General features: G+C 39.2%; 1 protein-coding gene across 5 annotated transcripts in view; it reads right to left on the bottom strand.

Annotated features, from left to right (window-relative positions):
- The window catches only part of LOC109086681 (Krueppel-like factor 8), a 39,854-nt gene that overhangs the window by 14,034 nt on the left and 7,123 nt on the right, over positions 1-18,697 (bottom strand). For all 5 annotated transcript variants that reach the window (XM_042711104.1, XM_042711103.1, XM_042711106.1 and 2 more), the window contains one exon: positions 8,986-9,090. In XM_042711104.1, the coding sequence (XP_042567038.1) occupies positions 8,986-9,090 (105 nt within the window). The remainder of the gene's footprint in view (positions 1-8,985; positions 9,091-18,697) is intronic.

Raw genomic sequence — 18,697 nt, forward strand, 5'->3', positions numbered from 1 at the left:
TTCACTGGTACATGTTGTGACATTTGGAGGGTCGTGTGATAGAAGTATAAGTGTGGAGAATTGAACAAGGCTTTAAATAGGGCTGTGCTCCTTGCTGATATGTGTATCGAAATGAATGCTTCTGTATTGATACAGCAGCAAATGCCATGACGCAGTTTTTAAAAAGAATCACAGAACAGAAAAGACCATTTTAAGTTTAAAAGTTAAAGAATTTTTTTTTTGCATCTCTTAATTTCTGTGGAATTAGAAACTGAATTATAATATTATTATTATTATTATTATTATTATTATTATTATTATTATTATTGAGTTTATAGGGTATGGTGGTTTGGTGTTGTAAACACTACTGTTGTAGAAAAAAAATCTTATTTAAAATAGAATTCTATTCTAATCCTGTTCTTAATTTATCAATTTTTTTAATGATAATGATAATAAAAACAGGATTGAAAAGTATAATTCGGAGGATGAGACAATCAGCATAAGCCTGTTTTAACAGTGTTGTGATAATTATTTTTAAGGCACTCTATGTTTTTTAAATAAAACTATTCATACTTTGAACTATTATTATTACAGTATTTTAGTCAGATAACATAAAAAAGACAAGACCCCTCAATGCCCTTTAAACTTTTCCCGACCAAACAGCAAGAATGAAAGAGAACAGGCACCTTTGTTTTTAGGCTATTGCTGTGTGTAGAACTACATTAGCTGCATTTTTGATATTTAATAAATATTTAATTTTAATAAAATGTTATTCAGGCAGGTGTGTTCACGTAGAGGTTTTTAGATTTAAATTCAAAGAGACAGTATCGATAGTCTATGCATGACCTGACATTTTATTCACATCCAAAATGAGGAGATTTGAACATCATGGAGCACTGAACTCTCTTATGCAGTCCCTAATATGGACAAAAGCATCCGGCTATTGCTGTAGCTGAGCTGAATAAAAAAAAGAAATGTTTTTACCGATAGAAGTGAAGACAATAAACACACAATTGCGAAAATATATGGTTTATGTGTGTTTTTCAAGTTATCTCCAGGTAATAAATAAATAGCCTAAACTATGTGAATAATGCAGTGCTAATTGACATTTCATTTAGTATAGAAACTATCAAATATATTTCCTGCCTTATTCTGTGATAAAAATGGGAAAAAGGTGTTTGTAGTAGCCTTTTTAAATCGATCATAAAATTGTCATTAGGAAAATATTGAACAAGAATATTATATCCACTTGCTGCAGCTAACGTAACTTTCACAGGCTACACACAGCAATATAAACAACAGCTGTACATGCTCTCTTCACGTCGTTCTTGTATAATAATAATAATAATTTAATAATATAAGTATACAAGCAGACAACTCCGCTGAGAATTCCACTTATCATCTCAATTATCACCAGTAAAATATGGAGTGCCACAAGGATCTGTCCTAATCCTCTGCTATTTTCAATATACATGTTGCCCCTTGGTAATATCATTAGAAAATACGGGATTAGTTTCCACTGTTATGCTGATGATACTCAACAATATATCTCAACGAGACCAGATGAAACTTCTAAATTATCTAAGCTAACAGAGTGTGTTAAAAATGTAAAAGATTGGATGACCAATAATTTTCTCTCATTAAATTCAGATAAGACAGAGGTATTACTTATTGGACCAAAAAAAACAGTACACAGAATCTCTTGGATTACAATTTGCAACTAGACGGATGTACTGTTACTTCCTCTAAAGTCAAAAATCTGGGTGTTATATTAGACAGCAACTTGTCTATTAAAATTCATATTTCCCATATTACAAAAACAGCATTCTTCCATCTTAGAAACATTGCCAAGCTATGAAACATGTTACCTAGTATGCGTTCATGACCGCTACACTCTGCTATTGTAATGCACTGCTAGGTGGTTGTCCTGCATCTTCAATAAATAAGCTACAGGTAGTCCAAAATGCAGCAGCTAGAGTCCTTACCAGGTCAAGAAAATACGATCATATTACCCCAATTTTACAGTCTCTTCACTGGCTACCTATTAAGTTCCGTATCAGTTACAAAATATTATTACTTACCTACAAGGCCCTTAATGGTTTAGCTCCTGCGTACTTAACTAGTCTTCTACCACCCTACAATCCATCACGCTCCCCAAGGTCACAAAACTCTGGACTTTTGGTAGTACCTAGGATAGCAAAGTCCACTAAAGGAGGTAGAGCTTTTTCGCTTTTAGCTCCCAAACTCTGGAATAGCCTTCCTGATAACGTTCAGGGTTCAGACACACTCTCTCCGTTTAAATCTATGTTAAACAAATTAATTTTACTTGATTGGAACAGCAGCTATACTAATTATGTCTCTGTTTGTTTCTCTGTACACAAGCTTCAGTCTGAATCCAGAACACCTGAGAAGAGATGATGCCCACCCCTCACAGGACCTCAGATGATGCCAACCCTGAAACAACATACCGAACCAACAAATTTTGCTATAAGTTGATTGCATCATATAATAATTGCTGTTAATAGTGTTCATCGTCTGTTAGATTATGTCTTTAATTGATTTTTTCGAACATTTCTGCCATATGTATATAAACTGACAATCACCACTGATAAGCTACTACTAAATATTGTAGAAACATAATTTTCAGTAAAGTTGCTTTGCAACGATTTGTATCGTAAAAAGCGCTATACAAATAAATTTAAATTTAATTGAATTACCAGCAGCCACTGATGTGTAGTGGGCAAAATTACTATTGTGAGGGTTGGTCCCAGATAAGATCGTCAGGTGAATCATCATGTGGATCATTTTATTTACGACTAAATTATTATTAATTCATTTGACTAATAGTTGGATTGGGCAGGCCTTCACAAAAGGGCGTTTAATTAAAAAAAAAAAAAAAGGGAACTTTGGGGATCAAGGGGGAAAGGGGCAGGTGCTCAAGCACCCACCCCTCTGCACGTGCTTTTGACAGTCCCTGCCTTCATGACTTCCCTGTCACACCAACTCCCCTGTTTATTTTGGACACTTTTATCCCCTTGGACACTTTATTTCTCCTTTTTGGGAGATTTTATTTATGTTAGGAATAACCCAATCCACAGCCTGACGCCACACGTCATTGCACCTCCCACTACACAAAGACTACAATGGAAGTGTTTATAAGGGACACAATTTCAAGTGTATGCTATGATTTTCTGTGGCTGTTGGATTTTTCAAATCTTGCTGTGGATATACTGCAGTATGAAGAAACACAGGTAAAACATAGACAAAACCAATCAAAACAAAATAACAGCCAACTATTAGCTTATCAATTGCAAACAAAGATACAAACTAGGGCTGTGCAAAAAATCGAATATTTTTCATGATTTTGAATGATTTTCATGCGCATATAATCGGTTATTTTTCTTGTTTTTGAATTATTTTATTTCGAGCGCGTGCGTTCAGATCAGGGTTGCCAGGTTTTCACAACAAATCCTGCCCAGTTGCTCCTCAAAACTAGTCCAAAACTAGCCCAAACGTTTCCAGGAGGTTCCCCGATAAAAATTGCATCCCGGGGTTAAAATTAAGTTGTTTTTGGCAGGGTTGCCTTGGTAAAATTCTCAAGGGGCTAAATATCACGTTATTGGTACTGGAACCATTTTAAAAGTAACGATTTGGCACCGGTATTCTTGGCAACACTGGTTCAGGTGAAGCGGCATTTACTACACAGAGCCGTAGTCCACCGACAAGCTACACAAAATCGCTTTAAAAATCGACAAAGAATCGCCTGCGATTTTAAAATCGATTTTGTGTAGACTGTCAGTGAATTACGGCTCTGTGTAGTAAATACCAACCAGTGTTGCCAAGTCTGTGGTTGTTTTTCATGTTCGCGGGTTGAAGCGACCCCAATACCAATAACGTGATATTTAGCCCCTAAAATGTGAATATTACCAAGGGAACACTGCCAAAAAACGTACATTTTAACACCGCTCCTGCAATTTTTTATCGGGGAACCTCCTGCAAACGCGATTGGGCTAGTTTTGGACTAGTTTAGAGAAGCAACTGGGCAGGATTTGTTGTGAAAACCTGGCAACCCTGGTCTGAACGCACGTGCTGGAGATATACTACTAATTACAGGAGCGTCTTTACTGATGAGATGCGCATGAAAATCGTATTCGATTTTTTGCACAGCCCTAATACAAACTAAACAGAGTAGTCCAGTGAGAAAGTATTGGCATAAATATATGAATGAGTACAGAAGAGCAACTACTCATGGTAAAGGTTGGCATCGCAGAGAGAACCACTCCCTGTTTCTGACTGTGTAGAAATGCAGAACAAATTGAGAGAGCGAGAGAAGGAAACTAGAACGATTATGTGAATTTCCGGTGAAAAATCTTTTCGTTTAACATTGTTAGGAATGATGGACTGATGGCAGTATGACTCTCTGCTGACCTTACCGACAACCATTAACGGGGAAATTGGCCATTAATAATATTCCCAAGAGAGTTCACCAAGTTAACATTCCACCACAGTACTGAGAGATGAAAAAGCTTTGTTACAAATTAGGTTACTAATCAATTACAACAGTCAAACAAAAGACTGACTGCAACTATCTGCATTCCTGTCTAGAATCATGATGTTTTTACGCGTTAACGACAATTGATTTTATGTTTTACAAAAACAGGGAGGGGCTGCCTCTGCAACTAAATTTCAAAATTCAAAGATAGGATAATGGTGTTCCACTGTGCTGTGTAGAATACTTACAAATTGTAGTCCATTACTTATTACAAATTACATAATGGAAATTGTGGTTAGTAACGTAATGTGTTGGATTACACATATTAGGTAATGTATTATGACTACTTTCGATTATATTACTTTTGACCTAACCCATAAGAAAATATGTTCCATTCTTTGTTATCAACATCATGAAGTGCAATAAACATATATTCACACCAAGGTTTCCCAAACTGGGGTTCTTGAAAAAACTGCACAGGGTTTGTGTGGTGATGAAAAGCTAATCATTAATTAAATCATAAAAATGACTAAGTAAACTAATTGTGTGGCCTCTCCATTTATGTGTAATTAAAATCACCTGACTAGTGACTGGTGCAGTTCCAAGACTTTCTGAATGTATATAAAGGGTAGGATTTTTTTAGAAAGAAAAATTTATCAGAGAGAGAAATAAAAAAAAAGAAGAATTAGGATGAATCAATACATTACGAATAACTTACTGTCAATGTGTAATCGTATTCTATAGAAAAGTAACTGCAATCTGATTATGATCACTTTAAAATGTAATCTAATTACAAGTAATTAATTTTTAGAATCTGATTATGTAATCCAAATTACATTTAATCAGTTACTACACTATGCTAAGTTCATTAGGTTGTAAAAGCATAATGCTGCACCGTCAAATATGGTCACAAATTTCAGGAGCCAATATGAATACCAGTGACCTATAAAGATTCTTGATACCACAGCAAACTGAAAATATCATACACTAACACATTCAAACAATGCCATGTAGACTAGTACCGGTATTCTCGACATCCTTGCAGCCAAATTTCAGTCCGGTTCTCTGGAGCTCTGCTCATTATGCTGGAAATGAACATTTGGTACAAGCCGCTTTAAAGACCTTAAAGCGGTAAGACTTCTGTCTGATTTTGTCAGGAACATAAATAAGAGCTCATCTTGTTTTATCTCTCCAGTCCACCGTTAAACTGTCAGAATAATGACACAAGGTCTATGATCACTGACAAAGACCTCAGTGTGTCCAGTACACTGCCCCAGGTTTATGGGCAACCTAGCCCTGTAATAATTCCTCCCATCCCAACTATGTCCACTATATGTCAGTATAAGCAGCCTAGAACCATGCTTGATGCAAAATCTGGTGTGCATTCTACCCTAAACTCAAGCGCTTCTGAAAGCCCACTGCAGGTTTAGGCTGCATGTTGTTTAGTCAGTCCAGTAGTTTAGGATTTTGCAGGGTGTGGTGTATAGATACGGATGATAAAATATAGGAGTGGAAGGAAACCGTAGTAGCTGAGGGAGATATAGCGTCTGAGTTTGCGGCCCTGCCAAGCATTTCAAAGGAGTGTCGTGTAGCCTCTCCCACAAACAATTCACCAACTACCCACCCTGGGCCTCATTGACCTAAAGGGTTACAATGTCAAGCTGTCTACGAAGACCCACTCAATAAACTGATGTGTTAGACTGCACAAGCTTGAAATACCTGGCAAGTTGGCAACCAACGGCGAGCCCCTAACTTCCTTTTCACAACCACCTGCCGTATCAGGTTGCGCAGGTGAAATCGACAGCAGATCTTAACGGCAACTCCAAGGTACTTTTTCCCAAACTGAACAACTCAACAAAGAGCAGCAGCTACCTTCGACTTCCCCCAGTGGATCTTTCTACAGATTTTTGACCAGTGGCAAAACTGTTCTATAATAAACACTGGTTGTGAGTCCAGTCTTTATGAAGCGTCGGCTGGGTAAAAGCACATTAGATACAGAGTAGGCTGTCTGTGTGAAGATTATGAGAATAAAAGAGCACATCTTTGTGCATAAATGCTCCCGTTAACTCCAGAGTGAGTGCATGTCAGGCATGTATGGTGTATGTGGATGCGAGCATGTGTGTAACCCCTGCAGGTATGTGGTGTTTGTGTGTGTCTTACAGCTTTAGGAGTGTATAGTAATGGAGTGGGAGTGTTGTGAGGGGGTGGGGTGGTGTGTCAGTGTGTGTGTTCAGGCGGAGGGGTGTGGGGAGGCTACATCACAGTCATTCCAACTCCCGCCAGAGCCTCGTTGCTATGACTACAGCAGAACGTAAGCCTCCCTCGAAATATCCTATTAGGGCCTTGGTGAGACTTGTAAGGATAGATAGAAGGACAGAAAAGGAAAGGTACAAAAAGATACCACAACAAAGTGAAGGGGAACAAGCACTGGAGGAGTAATATTAATACATAAAATATTATGACTCCTAATGGGGAACTTCAGACTGTAAGATACCATCCGGCAGAGGGAATTGCCTGTTAATGATAACTCTTCTATTTCTTCATGCTCTCTTGTATATTTAGTAATGGCGAAAAAAAAAAATATTTTCCAAGTTCCAAAACATTCAAGGGATACTGATAAATGGACTGTATTCAAAGCGTTTATTTAGCTCTTTGTTGGTCTCAGACGCACATGGGATGCATATCTGCTGCAAGTTGAATGCAAAAAAGGAAGTGCTTTTCAAAAAAATTTCAATTTGATTGGCTGACTTTACAGGACTAGGAGTTGGGTTGCCCTGATTTGTATCGGTCAGCTAAGAAAAAGTTTATAGGTTACAAGGCAGCTACAATGAGCTTTTGTGATTAAGTCAAAAAATGTGTTTGCAAGGTTGCAGGGTAGAAAATAAACATCACAGACAACATCTTGCTCAGACAACACCTTCCAGTCTGGGTGGTTCTTCACCAGGAGGAGCATTGTGTGATTTCTTTTATTCTAGGAAGCATTTGATTGGACAAAAAATATGTAGTACAAAATGTCCTAACTATCATAACTTCCCTCTAGAGGTGCATGTTGGACTTTCGAACATTTAGTCTGCAGAAACCCCCTCCTTTCCTACAATCAACAAATTCAGACCTCCCTCCATCCAATCAACAACCAATGTATAGAACCATGTCCCCACCCTACTTTTTTTCCTTTTTTGACAATCCATTTCACTTGGATGTTATATGGAAGAAAATATCTGTCGCTACTTTGGTTTCATTGTGACTTTAATGCCTGAAAGTACTAAGTCAAATACTCCAGAGCAGGGGTCGGCAAACTACGGCACGCGTGCCAACAGTGGCACACAGAGGGATAATCGCTGGCACACGAGCAATAGGGAAAACTGCATACTGATGTACATTTTGAGGTAATAACTTCTCATAGTCACACAGCCTGTTAGGAGCTATAAATGCTATTTAAGTGTGTGAATTAACTTGCACTTGTCTAGGGATGCGCACTCGACCGCTGCACATACTAGGCACTTCAGATCAAAGCCTCAGTGCTCGTCAATGTCAAAATGACTGAGATGGCCAATCAAATCAAAGTAGGTGGGGTTTACTGTTCACAGAAGAAGAGCGCAAAGCATCAGTTTAACGTTAAAGAGAGCGAGGTAAGATGAAGCTGCAAATCATTTAATATTAGTCCACTTTTAATGATACGTTTTATGATAGAAATGTTAAATGACCGACAGCTATATCCAAAGATGCAAACTACACTATTTTTTTTCATCAAATATGGCCATTTTGAATTAGTGAGAGAGAGAGAGAGAGAGAGAGAGAGAGAGAGATAGATTTTGAGAGAGAGAGAGAGAGAGAGAGAGAGAGAGAGAGAGATGTGTAAATTGTCCCTCTCTACAAACAATGAAGCTGAGTTTACTTAGGCTAACTTAAAAAAATTGACCCCCTCGTTGCTGAGAATTTTGAACGTAGCGATTCAGTGTCGATTAAGCGTGGCAGCACTGACAACAAGTTTATGAGCTTCTGAATGTTACTTTTTGCACAGCGCAATTTCAGATCTCTATGTGCAAGTGGTGTGTGTGCGCACATCAATTAAAGCAGCGCATTAATATAGAACGGTGATTAAACTGAACGGTTTCAATGCATTGTCATTTTGACACACACACACATACAGTGGTGTTCAGTACGGTCACACGGTTTATCTTTTATTCAAGAAACTTTTGAAAAAAAGTTGACTATTTGCTTGAAAAAATTAAAAATGGCACTTCATGCCGAAAAGGTTGCCAACCCCTGCTCCAGAGAATCATATGCATTTGTAGAATAAATGTTGCCTAAACATTTAGATATGCCCTGTCCTCATCTAGAAAGAAGAGATCCAAGTTTATCCAGTCTAGAGGAACCATGAGGACCACTGACTTCATTTTCATGACACTGCAACCACACCCCTTACCAATAACTCCAGGCTTCATACTCTCCATCCCACTACGAAGTTCAGCCCCGACACACACACATATGCCACATTACAAAAGCTCACTCACCACCATACACTCCACCTCCTCTGGCTCCGGCTTGATTTGTATGGATGGCATCTCCTCAACAGGCTCAGAGGTGGCTGCAGTGGATTTCTTCGGACTCGTCTGACACTGTGAAGAAGAAACAGAGAACACTTCAGAGCTAATCAGAGCGTCAAGTTCTAGTCTTACCAACAGTTTCAGGAGTTAGCAAAATGCACAATCTACAATTCTCCTGAAAAAAGTGACCCAAGTTCGGAATTGAATCTAGTAGATAGTTAATTTTTAAAGTTAGCATGAGGCTACAGAGAGAGAGTTAATGATTCTCACCAGACCAATGTGAGAAGAGTAAGAAGACCGTTAGTCCCTCTTGGGCTCAAGTTAGTTGAGGGAGGAGGAAACAAAAGAGATGGGTGGAAATCAAGTACAGGTCAGTCAAATATGGGGGATGTTTGAAGATGGATTGAGAATTACAGAAATGGGAAGATATCCAAAAAGAGAAAAGCAAAAAAAGGCCTAGACTAGACTATACTAAAGAAACTTTAGATATTACTTCTATAATACCTTAGAAACTAAATGACAAATGTGTAGAAACACAGAAGATTAAAGGTGGGAAAAGAACTGGAGAAAGACAAGAGGAGAGAAAGAGCAAATGAACCAGCAGGGAGGAGTAGTCAGCAGTCCTGCGTTGCCTCCCTCTTCGAGCCAAGCAGAGTCACACCCAGTTCTTTAAGACCGAATAGCAAAAGAGAGAGGCCAGTCTCAGAGTAGAGCAGCAGTATTAGTGGAGAGAGAGAGAGAGAGAGAGAGAGAGAGAGAGAGAGAGAGAGAGAGAGAGAGAGAGAGAGAGAGAAATGTGGTAACGCTTAGGCATGAGGGTGGGAATGGGGGTCATGTGATCCAGCTTCAGTAGATTCCACAAAGAGGTGTGGCCCCCCATAAGCTAGGGTGTGGCCACCCTCTATGTGCTCCTCCTCCCAACCTGGCACGGACACACGGTGAACACATGCATTGTGAACAAACATAGATGCATTCCTTTTTATGGCTAATGTTGTCTGAGATGGCTGGTAAAAACCAGTGTTAACCAATGCTTCATACACACTGAATGTGAGCAGAACATCTGTAAACAGGGTCCAAAAAGCACTCACCAATTAAAACTTGGAGACAGACAGTTATTTTAATTGGAACTGCCACATTTAAGACAAACGTTAAGAATGATACACTTAAAAAATGCTGGGTTATTTCAACCCAACGTTGGGTCAAATAGGGACTAACCCAAATGTGGGTTAAAATTTTAATAAAAAAAATTATTCCAGCAACTGCTGGGTTTGACCATATTTGACCCAAAGTTGGGTTGAAACAACCAATCATTTTTTAGAATGTAGGCTGACACTTGCTGATGCAAGTAAACTTGAACCACAAAGAAAGGGAAAATTATACATTTGACCATTTCTAGCTTTAAAGGACATTACCAATTAACTTAATAATTAAAAATGAATAACATAAGTAATTTTAAATATTAAAACTACATACACAGTAAATCAGTTTTCTGTCATTTCTAATGGGCACTGAATAGTGTACCCATTAAAAGTTCTCTCAGCCAATATAATCAGGGGACGGGCCTCTGCAGGGGGATAGGATCTAGCGCCACAAGTCTTTACATCTATTAAGGAATATTCAAAAGGCTGAAGACCTTTATCCTGGAAATGCTATCATTAGTTTATCTATGATGCCATAATATTCCTTACGCAGAGCCACCAAGATGAAAATATGAAGTCCGCTTATGTTTTTGTTTTAGGTGCAGCTAGACTGGGGAATGGAGAATGGAGAATGGCTCATCTCAAGACTCACTATGAGCAGTACAGTTTTAAATATGCAAGGAAAAACACTGCTAAATAATACCAACAATGTCAACAATCTCGAAGGATAAACATATATATAATACAAATTATCTTTTAATTTATAAAATATAATGCAAAATACATCTTCATGGCAGGTAAGCTTTTTTTTTTTTTAATTCACCCACAACTGGCTGAAAATGACTTCGTGGCTCTGTCTGCAAGTTATGCACACATGGCTGGCTCCTTCAATATGGAAGTATCTGAGCACTTCAATGACAGAGTATTATTCACCCACTGGCAAATCCTTTGGAGAGATGATGATGTGTATTGGTGAGGAAGCATTACCAGAGTATGTGTGTGTAAATATGTCTGTGTAAAGGCTCCCCTGGGAGCTTGTGCTGTGGGTAGTTCCAGGAATAAAAGAGGGTGGGGTGGGTGTGACCCCAGGTCCCTCTATGCCCCAGCAGGAAGTTATGGAGAGAGGAGGGGGTTCTTATTACTGAGAGAAGGAAGATCGAGGATTAGAGAGGAAAACACAAAGTAGAGAGGATAGCAGAGACAGAGAATCGAGTAGAAAGCAAAAGAACAGGGAAGACGTGAAGAAGAGAGGAAATGATGGGGGGGGGGACCATCACAATCTGGGTCATGGAGTTCTCTCTCACTCAGTCGCTCCCAAGCCCCCGTGGCAACCAGTCCCCACCCCAGTGCGACGTGGGTAGAGTGGCCGCCCGGGACTGCATAGCTCACCATGCACACGCTTCTGTCCTTCCCTCCTTCCCCAAAGAGTTTCATACTTTGGTACTCATATTTAGGAAGTATTGGCTGAAAAAATTATATTGGAATTTAACTTTAATTAACCCTGATGTTTACAAAAACATCTGGAAGAAAGGAAACCACACCAGATTGATTGACTATTGCATTTGTTGCAGAAACAGTTAGCAGTACAAACCCAGCCCTAATGCCATGACACATTATATCTCTTGGGCACTTCCAGAAAAATATCAGGGGCTTCCCAGGCTTGAATCCCAGTTTTTCAAACTTGACCATCAACTGAGACACGTCAGAGGACCTAAGGTCAGCAGAACCTTATTATAAACCATTGCTCTTTGAGAATGTTACTCTGGGACTTACTAGAACCAGAAGGGGCCCAACTCATAATGCATGAGGCCCTGAGATGGAAGTAGAACTTCAGCTCTGAAGGACCAAAAGGGTGTTCAAAGCTGCATGTTGCACAATCGTGTAACCTGAGATTGAACGTTGGCTTGTGTTCCATACCACGGCTAGGTCCAACTGGACCCCACTAGGAGGAGTAGTTGAGAGGGTGCAGGAGAAGTACATGCGGAGGGGACAGGGAGGTGTGTGTTGTTCTCTGAGCAGTGTGGGACAGTTTTCCTAGCAGCAGGGAGGAAAGGCAGGGCCTCTCCACCTCCCCGCTGTCATATAGCTAGTTTCTCTGACCGCTGTAAGTAAAACCTTTGCTCAAATTCCAAAGTGCAGGAGCTGCCCCACTCTAAGACCTTGTCCCTTGACTGGATGACTGAGGCAAATGGAGGTGGAAGGGAATATAATAGTGAAACCATTCCAAGATTAAGAGGAGATTTGTTGATTCCATGTCTAAGGTGGAAAAAAACACAAGCTCATACAGAGTAAACACAAAAATCATGACAGCGGAAACTGATATAAGATCAGATTTCGTGACTTGGTGCATAGCAAAGCTTGATAATATAAAGGTACTATAGTGATGTGAGATCTTGTCTCCAAGGATCCTACTCATAGAATATCATTGCTTACCTCAGTGTGAGGAAGCCTGGCTAACATTTCACCTAATCTTAATAAGTAGGCAAAACTTGTTCAACCTTTTCTGTTTTTGCATAATTTACATTTTGGTGTACATTTGCATTAGTTTGCCATTTTTTCCCCAATCATCAGTTCGCACACTTCTACTGACAGCGCTTTTTTTGCACTTCACTTTTCTAAAGGATGTCAGGTAAGCTTCTTGGTTAATTGATGTGACACACTTTCACATTCAGCGAGCAAGCTAGTAGTGTATGACTTTCTGGTCTGAACAAAGAATGTTCTCATCGATTCATATTTGGAAAAAACAAAACAAGATAAATTCTAAATATAATTTGAATTAAATTTCTTTCCATGACGCGAAATTCCCGATCGTGTGGATTCCTATTGAAATGACTGTATTTCCCCTGAGAAAATTCAACGAACCACAGAGAATGTGACCACACCTTAAGACAGGAGGATAGTGTTTGATCGATAAATGATCAACTATTCATGTTAAATCTATTCTGCAGAATGCAGCACATTCTTTTTTAGCTTTGAGGAGTGAAGACATCTATGTGCTCATGTGAATTAACATTTTCCAGATATATATTTTTAGATACATTTAGAACTTTTATCAGTTCAATGCATCAAAATAATGATGACTCATCTAGCACTCACAGGGGTATACCAATTTCTCTCCAATGAAATTAGTAATAGAAAGTAGCAAATAAAGGTTCACAGCTGTTACATAAGCTTAAAGACGGTGAAGTGAACCAACCTCTAAGGGAATAACTGACTGACGAGTAAACTTACTTTGTCTTTGCTTTTCTCAGAGCCGCTCCACTAACTCCATGCACTGCCAAATAAGGTGTTCGAGGACCAACTACGAAAACAAATGAGATGTTCCTTTAGTTTTCATGCAAGAAGACAGCCTCTATAACACTTGGAGGGGGATACTACTTTTTTGACAAGAAAATAAGGTCTCTGGTTGTGTATGCATGTGCAGATCTGTGTGTACGTGTACATGTTTGTCACTGCTGTTTAAATATGTCAGAACAGTGTAATTTTAATGCAGTCTGTTGGGGCCTGAGGCACATCTTGTTCTGTGTACCAGCCAGTGCTGTCACTGTGTCCCTCCATGTAATCAACTCATCGGTCAAAAAGCAAAAGAAGAGAAAGTAAAAGAGTGAGAGAGAGAGAAAGGAAAAGAGAAAAGAGGCAGAAGGGGAGGATACACATGTAAGGTCACAGCTGCATGGGGTTTGTGAGGGGGATGAGCAGGCAAAGGATTTGGTGACACACACGGAGTACAGGCTTTGGTGCAAGGACTCTGTCCTACCCTCTGGCTCTTTCCGTTAGCCTCTTAAAGGTACAACACCTCCCTTTGGCCAAAGACCACCCTGTGTCTGGCATCTCTCTTAAGCACTATGCCCTTAGAAAGTATTACTGTGGTACCAGTGATAGTTTCAGATGGTAATACAAGCGCACTTTGATATTTGCCTAGATTTTGTTAATTGCCGTAAGGTCTGGCACACTTTTGTAGCTTGTCACATTAGTGAAATTTCAGAAAAATTGTGCATGCAAAAAAGGTCTATTGTCTATTTCAATAATGTAGCGATGTATGAAGCACAGCTCACACAGAAGTAACTTGCAAACCAAGCAGCTTTCTCTTGGTCAACATGACAAACTTGAACCAGTCGTGAAATCTGTGTGGGGGAAACGTTTTGCACCACATAAAATTCCTGATCGCATGGATCCCTATTAAAATGACTAGATTGTGCCTATGAAAATCTGTGCCTATGTGTGCCTATGTGCTGCAGAGCAAAAACAGTGCAGAAAATGCAAAAATGAGTTCCTTTTGGGTCAGCACATGGGTTATAATCGGGGTGCACATAAGTTTTTCAGCTTGGTTCTCATATGAGATTTGGTTTGGTCCTCACACGGCACATAGTGTGACCCATCAAATATAACTATAAAAAAATAAATTAATAATAGTGACAATATTATTGCACTTGATTTATTATTTTTTTTAATAAAATAATAAACTTAATAATAAAGTGTGATAATACTATTTTATTTTAAAATAAAAAGTGAGTATTAAATACAAATTCAATTATTTTATAGTAAACTTAAAAATAAAATGCTAATATTTTTATTATTTTAATTTGAACTTTCATCATTTTCAAACTGAAAATCAGCAAGCTTTTATTTTGGTGGGTTGCCGTATGCGCTTCCGGGTTTAGTGTTGCCGACTGTAGAGCGTCAGTGAATGAAATGTCACAGTTTTGCATTGTGCTTTGAAAATGGTAGCGGGTAGTTTAGATTTATGCTTTCAATTTGAATAGAAATCTTACACAGTACATTTTGTCTATCTAAAATGGTAATTGTGCATTAACAGCTGTCAACCATGTCGGTACGCAAACGCGCGCTCTGAACTTATGTACACAGCGCATTTCTTATTTTGGTCGTGCATGCGGACCACTTATGTGCACCCCTGTTTATAATTACAAAAATAAGAGGTTGTCTTTCAATTCAGTACTGTATCCCCCCAAAGCAGAGACTTATGGCACTTTTCCACTGCTTGGTACGACTCGGCTCGGCACGGTTTGGTTTCCACTGCAGTTTAGTATCACTTTAGAGTGGGCGGGATTATTCACATGTCATTATAGTCACGCCTCTACTGCTGAAAATTTTTTTCATTCCACATTGCCCCATCAAGCTCTCGCTGGATCCGCTCCTCTGCCATCAACAAGAGGAACGTCTGTACTTCCTCAACAGACAACGAAACAGCCACTTTTTGTTGTTAAAAAAAGGTGGGCTCATCCTTCACTGGCTGTGCTGATTTAAATCTAGCGGTTCTGTTATGTCTCTGTGTCATAAGTTCAGTGACACAGATAGTGACGAATCTCTCCGACCAATCAGTGATCAGCAGAGTTTACACATCACGTTTTGGTAACGGTACGGTTCACTTGGAACCTCAACCGAGGTGGTACTAAAAAAAGTACCAGGTACTGTACCCCGTGGAAAACCCCCCAAAAGTGAACCGTACCGAGCCGTACCATGCAGTGGAAAAGCACCATTAGAGACTGGCCTCCAGTGAAATCTTTTCTCTTGGCTGCCTACAACTCCACCCTTCCTCTTCAGCCAAACAGAGTCATGTCACCCTCACACACACAAGTCACAGTGGAACAAAAGGGCTGTGTGCAACAAGGGCCCTGCCTCAGAAGAGTCTGCTGGGAGATGAAATGAGAAGCAGCAAAAAGAGAAACGAAGGAGTTTTGAGGTGAGAGTTGAGACCAATAAAAAGAACCACCTGAATAGGTCAAGGCCAACTGAATGCCTGTAGCAGAAGACAGAGGGCCTACAAAGGGTCTAAACGAAGGACAACCCACTCTACTTCAACACTGCACACTGAAACTATTAAGGTGTCCTTCTCAGAAAAATCTATTATTATTTTATACTTTGAATCTTACATGACACATACACAAAGTGTTTTGCAGTCATTTTGATGAATTCTGGTCTTTTCATCACAAAAATAATAGCCATTATTTACCAAACATCTCCAGAGTAGCTCTCAAATCAAACATGTTGCCATTGATGTCAGTGAGGTTTGGCCACAAGACTAGCGGAGCCCCGATCAACCGGGTTCTGATCGCAGTCTGCTGATAATCGCTCCTTTTGATTCTATGTGATTGGTGATCTCTCAAAAAAACTAAATAAGCATTGTAGGCTCTTTCTTTATAAGCCTATCTATTCGAATAAGAATTTTTGTGTAAGCCTGCCTTTTTTTTTTTTTTTTTTTGCAAGAAAATTTTTTTATGTTATCGTTGCATATCATTGCAATTTAAAATAACCATTTCTAATTGAAAGTGTTTTAAAATGTAATTAATTCCTGTACGTCAATCTTCAGTGTTACATGATCCTTCAGAAATCATTCAGAAACATTTCTTAGTTTTTATTATCATCGATTTTAAAAAGAGTTGTGCTGCTTAATATTTTTGTGTAAACCATGACACATTTTTTTCAGGATTCTTTGATGAATAGAAAGTTCAAGAAGTTCTTTTCTTATCTTTTGTAACATTATTTTTGTCAATTTTGATCAATTGAATGTATCTTTGCTCAATAGTATTAGTAGTATTAATGTATGAAAAAATCCTGATCAGAGCATGCCTATAAATAATGCTAAATGACAAAAAGAAGGCTTCAAATAGACCCTATGATCAATGAATGGTACTTCTTCCAGTGATCAGACCACTCTTACACAAGTCAAAAAAACACTGCAAAAAGCAATGCAAAAAATAATACCAAATGGTATCAAACAGCAATAGCATTAGCACTTTGTATTCAAGATTAAAGATAAGTACATTTTAGCATGTTTATTACAAAAGCAATCATATAATTTCAGGAGATTTTGAATATATTGCTACTTTGAGGGTGTTTTTGGTCTTTTTTGAAGTTGAGGAAGAGAAAATAATGACAGAATTATAATTTTTGGGTGAACTGTTTATTTAAGAATAGCTACAGTGAAGGCTGGGAGTGTACATGGGCTGGAAATAAATTCAAACAAATGCACACGTATTACCTTCTCTTTATGGTTGGCACAGTCACCAACCATAGCAGTGAACTTGGACTTATCTCACCACACCCCTCTGACGCAAACTCTGCTGCTACTTCCCGTAGCCCTCCCCACCCTAAAACACACGCTCACACACTCTCACACAACAGTCCTACCATGCTCATTCCTTTACCTCCAGTTCTTGTACTCAAAAAGAAAGGTCTGCCCTGCATACGTACACAAATGAAGTTTCTTCACAGGATGCTTGGCTGAAATGTAGCTTTGCTAATGTAATGCAAACCTCAATATTTCACCTCGTCTCAAACCATTTAATGTCCGTGAAGCAGATGAGCACCCAGACAGGAAGGAAGAAGTTTCTCTCTTTCTGAAAGCCAGCTCATCTCTTCTGCAGAGCTGCACCGAGAGAAAAACGGCAAGAGAGAACTGGTGATGTCAAATTTAAAGGCATAGGGGCAAGACGCAGTTCCAAAGAACATACCTGAGAGGATAGTCTATACTTCCCTGGAAGAATGTGCTCGAGACATATTTATGCCTCGCTCCTTACAATTAGGCTACAGTAAAAGGCTAATGCAAATGTCCAGCATTTGCATGCGTTTAGAGGGGGCTACAGGAACAAAGGTTCACAAATTTTTTTTCCAAATCACGTAATTTGCACATTGTGAGCAATGGCTTGCATGCCGTTTCCAACATTAATAGTCACGCACACACATTGAGACACACCCTCCCCACCCCGAGCACCCCACCCCCGCTCCCTCGTTTCATTGCAGACAGTTTGGCAGAACTGCAGGGGTTGCTATGGGGATGGGATTCTTTCCCTGGTTAATGATTGTGCCGCAATGGTAGGGGGTCATTCTGTCATATCACCTCTAATCTGGGGATACATGGACAATATCCTTACAGTCCCATACTACACACACAAACACACACACCCCAAAGCCCCCACTAATCTAAAATCTCACCTCTAACTTGGTTTACTTCCTTTAGGTCTGGGTGCTAAACCATATAACGTTGCACGTCCCCTTTAACCTCTCGCTTAGTCTCATTTTCCCTCCAGCCAGTAAGCTGGTGCCTCACTTCCTCTGCTCTCTCGGACAACTGAATCCTCCTCAGGCAGCTCTCAAAGTAAAAAAAGACCTTGATCATATCTGAGGTACATTTGTTTCTTCTGCCTCCAGCAACATACATAACCTCTAAAAAAAATAAGCACCCCCAAAAATCCAGCACATTCTCAGTGTGCTTGAGTTCTTTTGCTGAACTCAATCTCATTTTTATTTCAAAGCAACACGGAATAAAAATTTGCCTTGATTAATTCTAGGGATGCACCAATACCAGTTTTTCCAAAATGAGTACGATACCAATACTTTCATTTTTGGTACTTACAGATTACAGATTACCGATAACTGTATTTTCATTGCATGTGTAATTTTAAAAAAAGGGGCAGATGGTAATATTGATGTCAATGGTCCTAAAATTGTCATTTCTCTGAGCTGAAGCTAGGCCTGGATTATTACATTTAGTGAACTCTCATTTCTACAGATGGCACAGT

Source organism: Cyprinus carpio, chromosome A21 (genome assembly GCF_018340385.1).
Source record: "Cyprinus carpio isolate SPL01 chromosome A21, ASM1834038v1, whole genome shotgun sequence".
NCBI classification, from domain to species: Eukaryota; Metazoa; Chordata; class Actinopteri; order Cypriniformes; family Cyprinidae; genus Cyprinus; species Cyprinus carpio.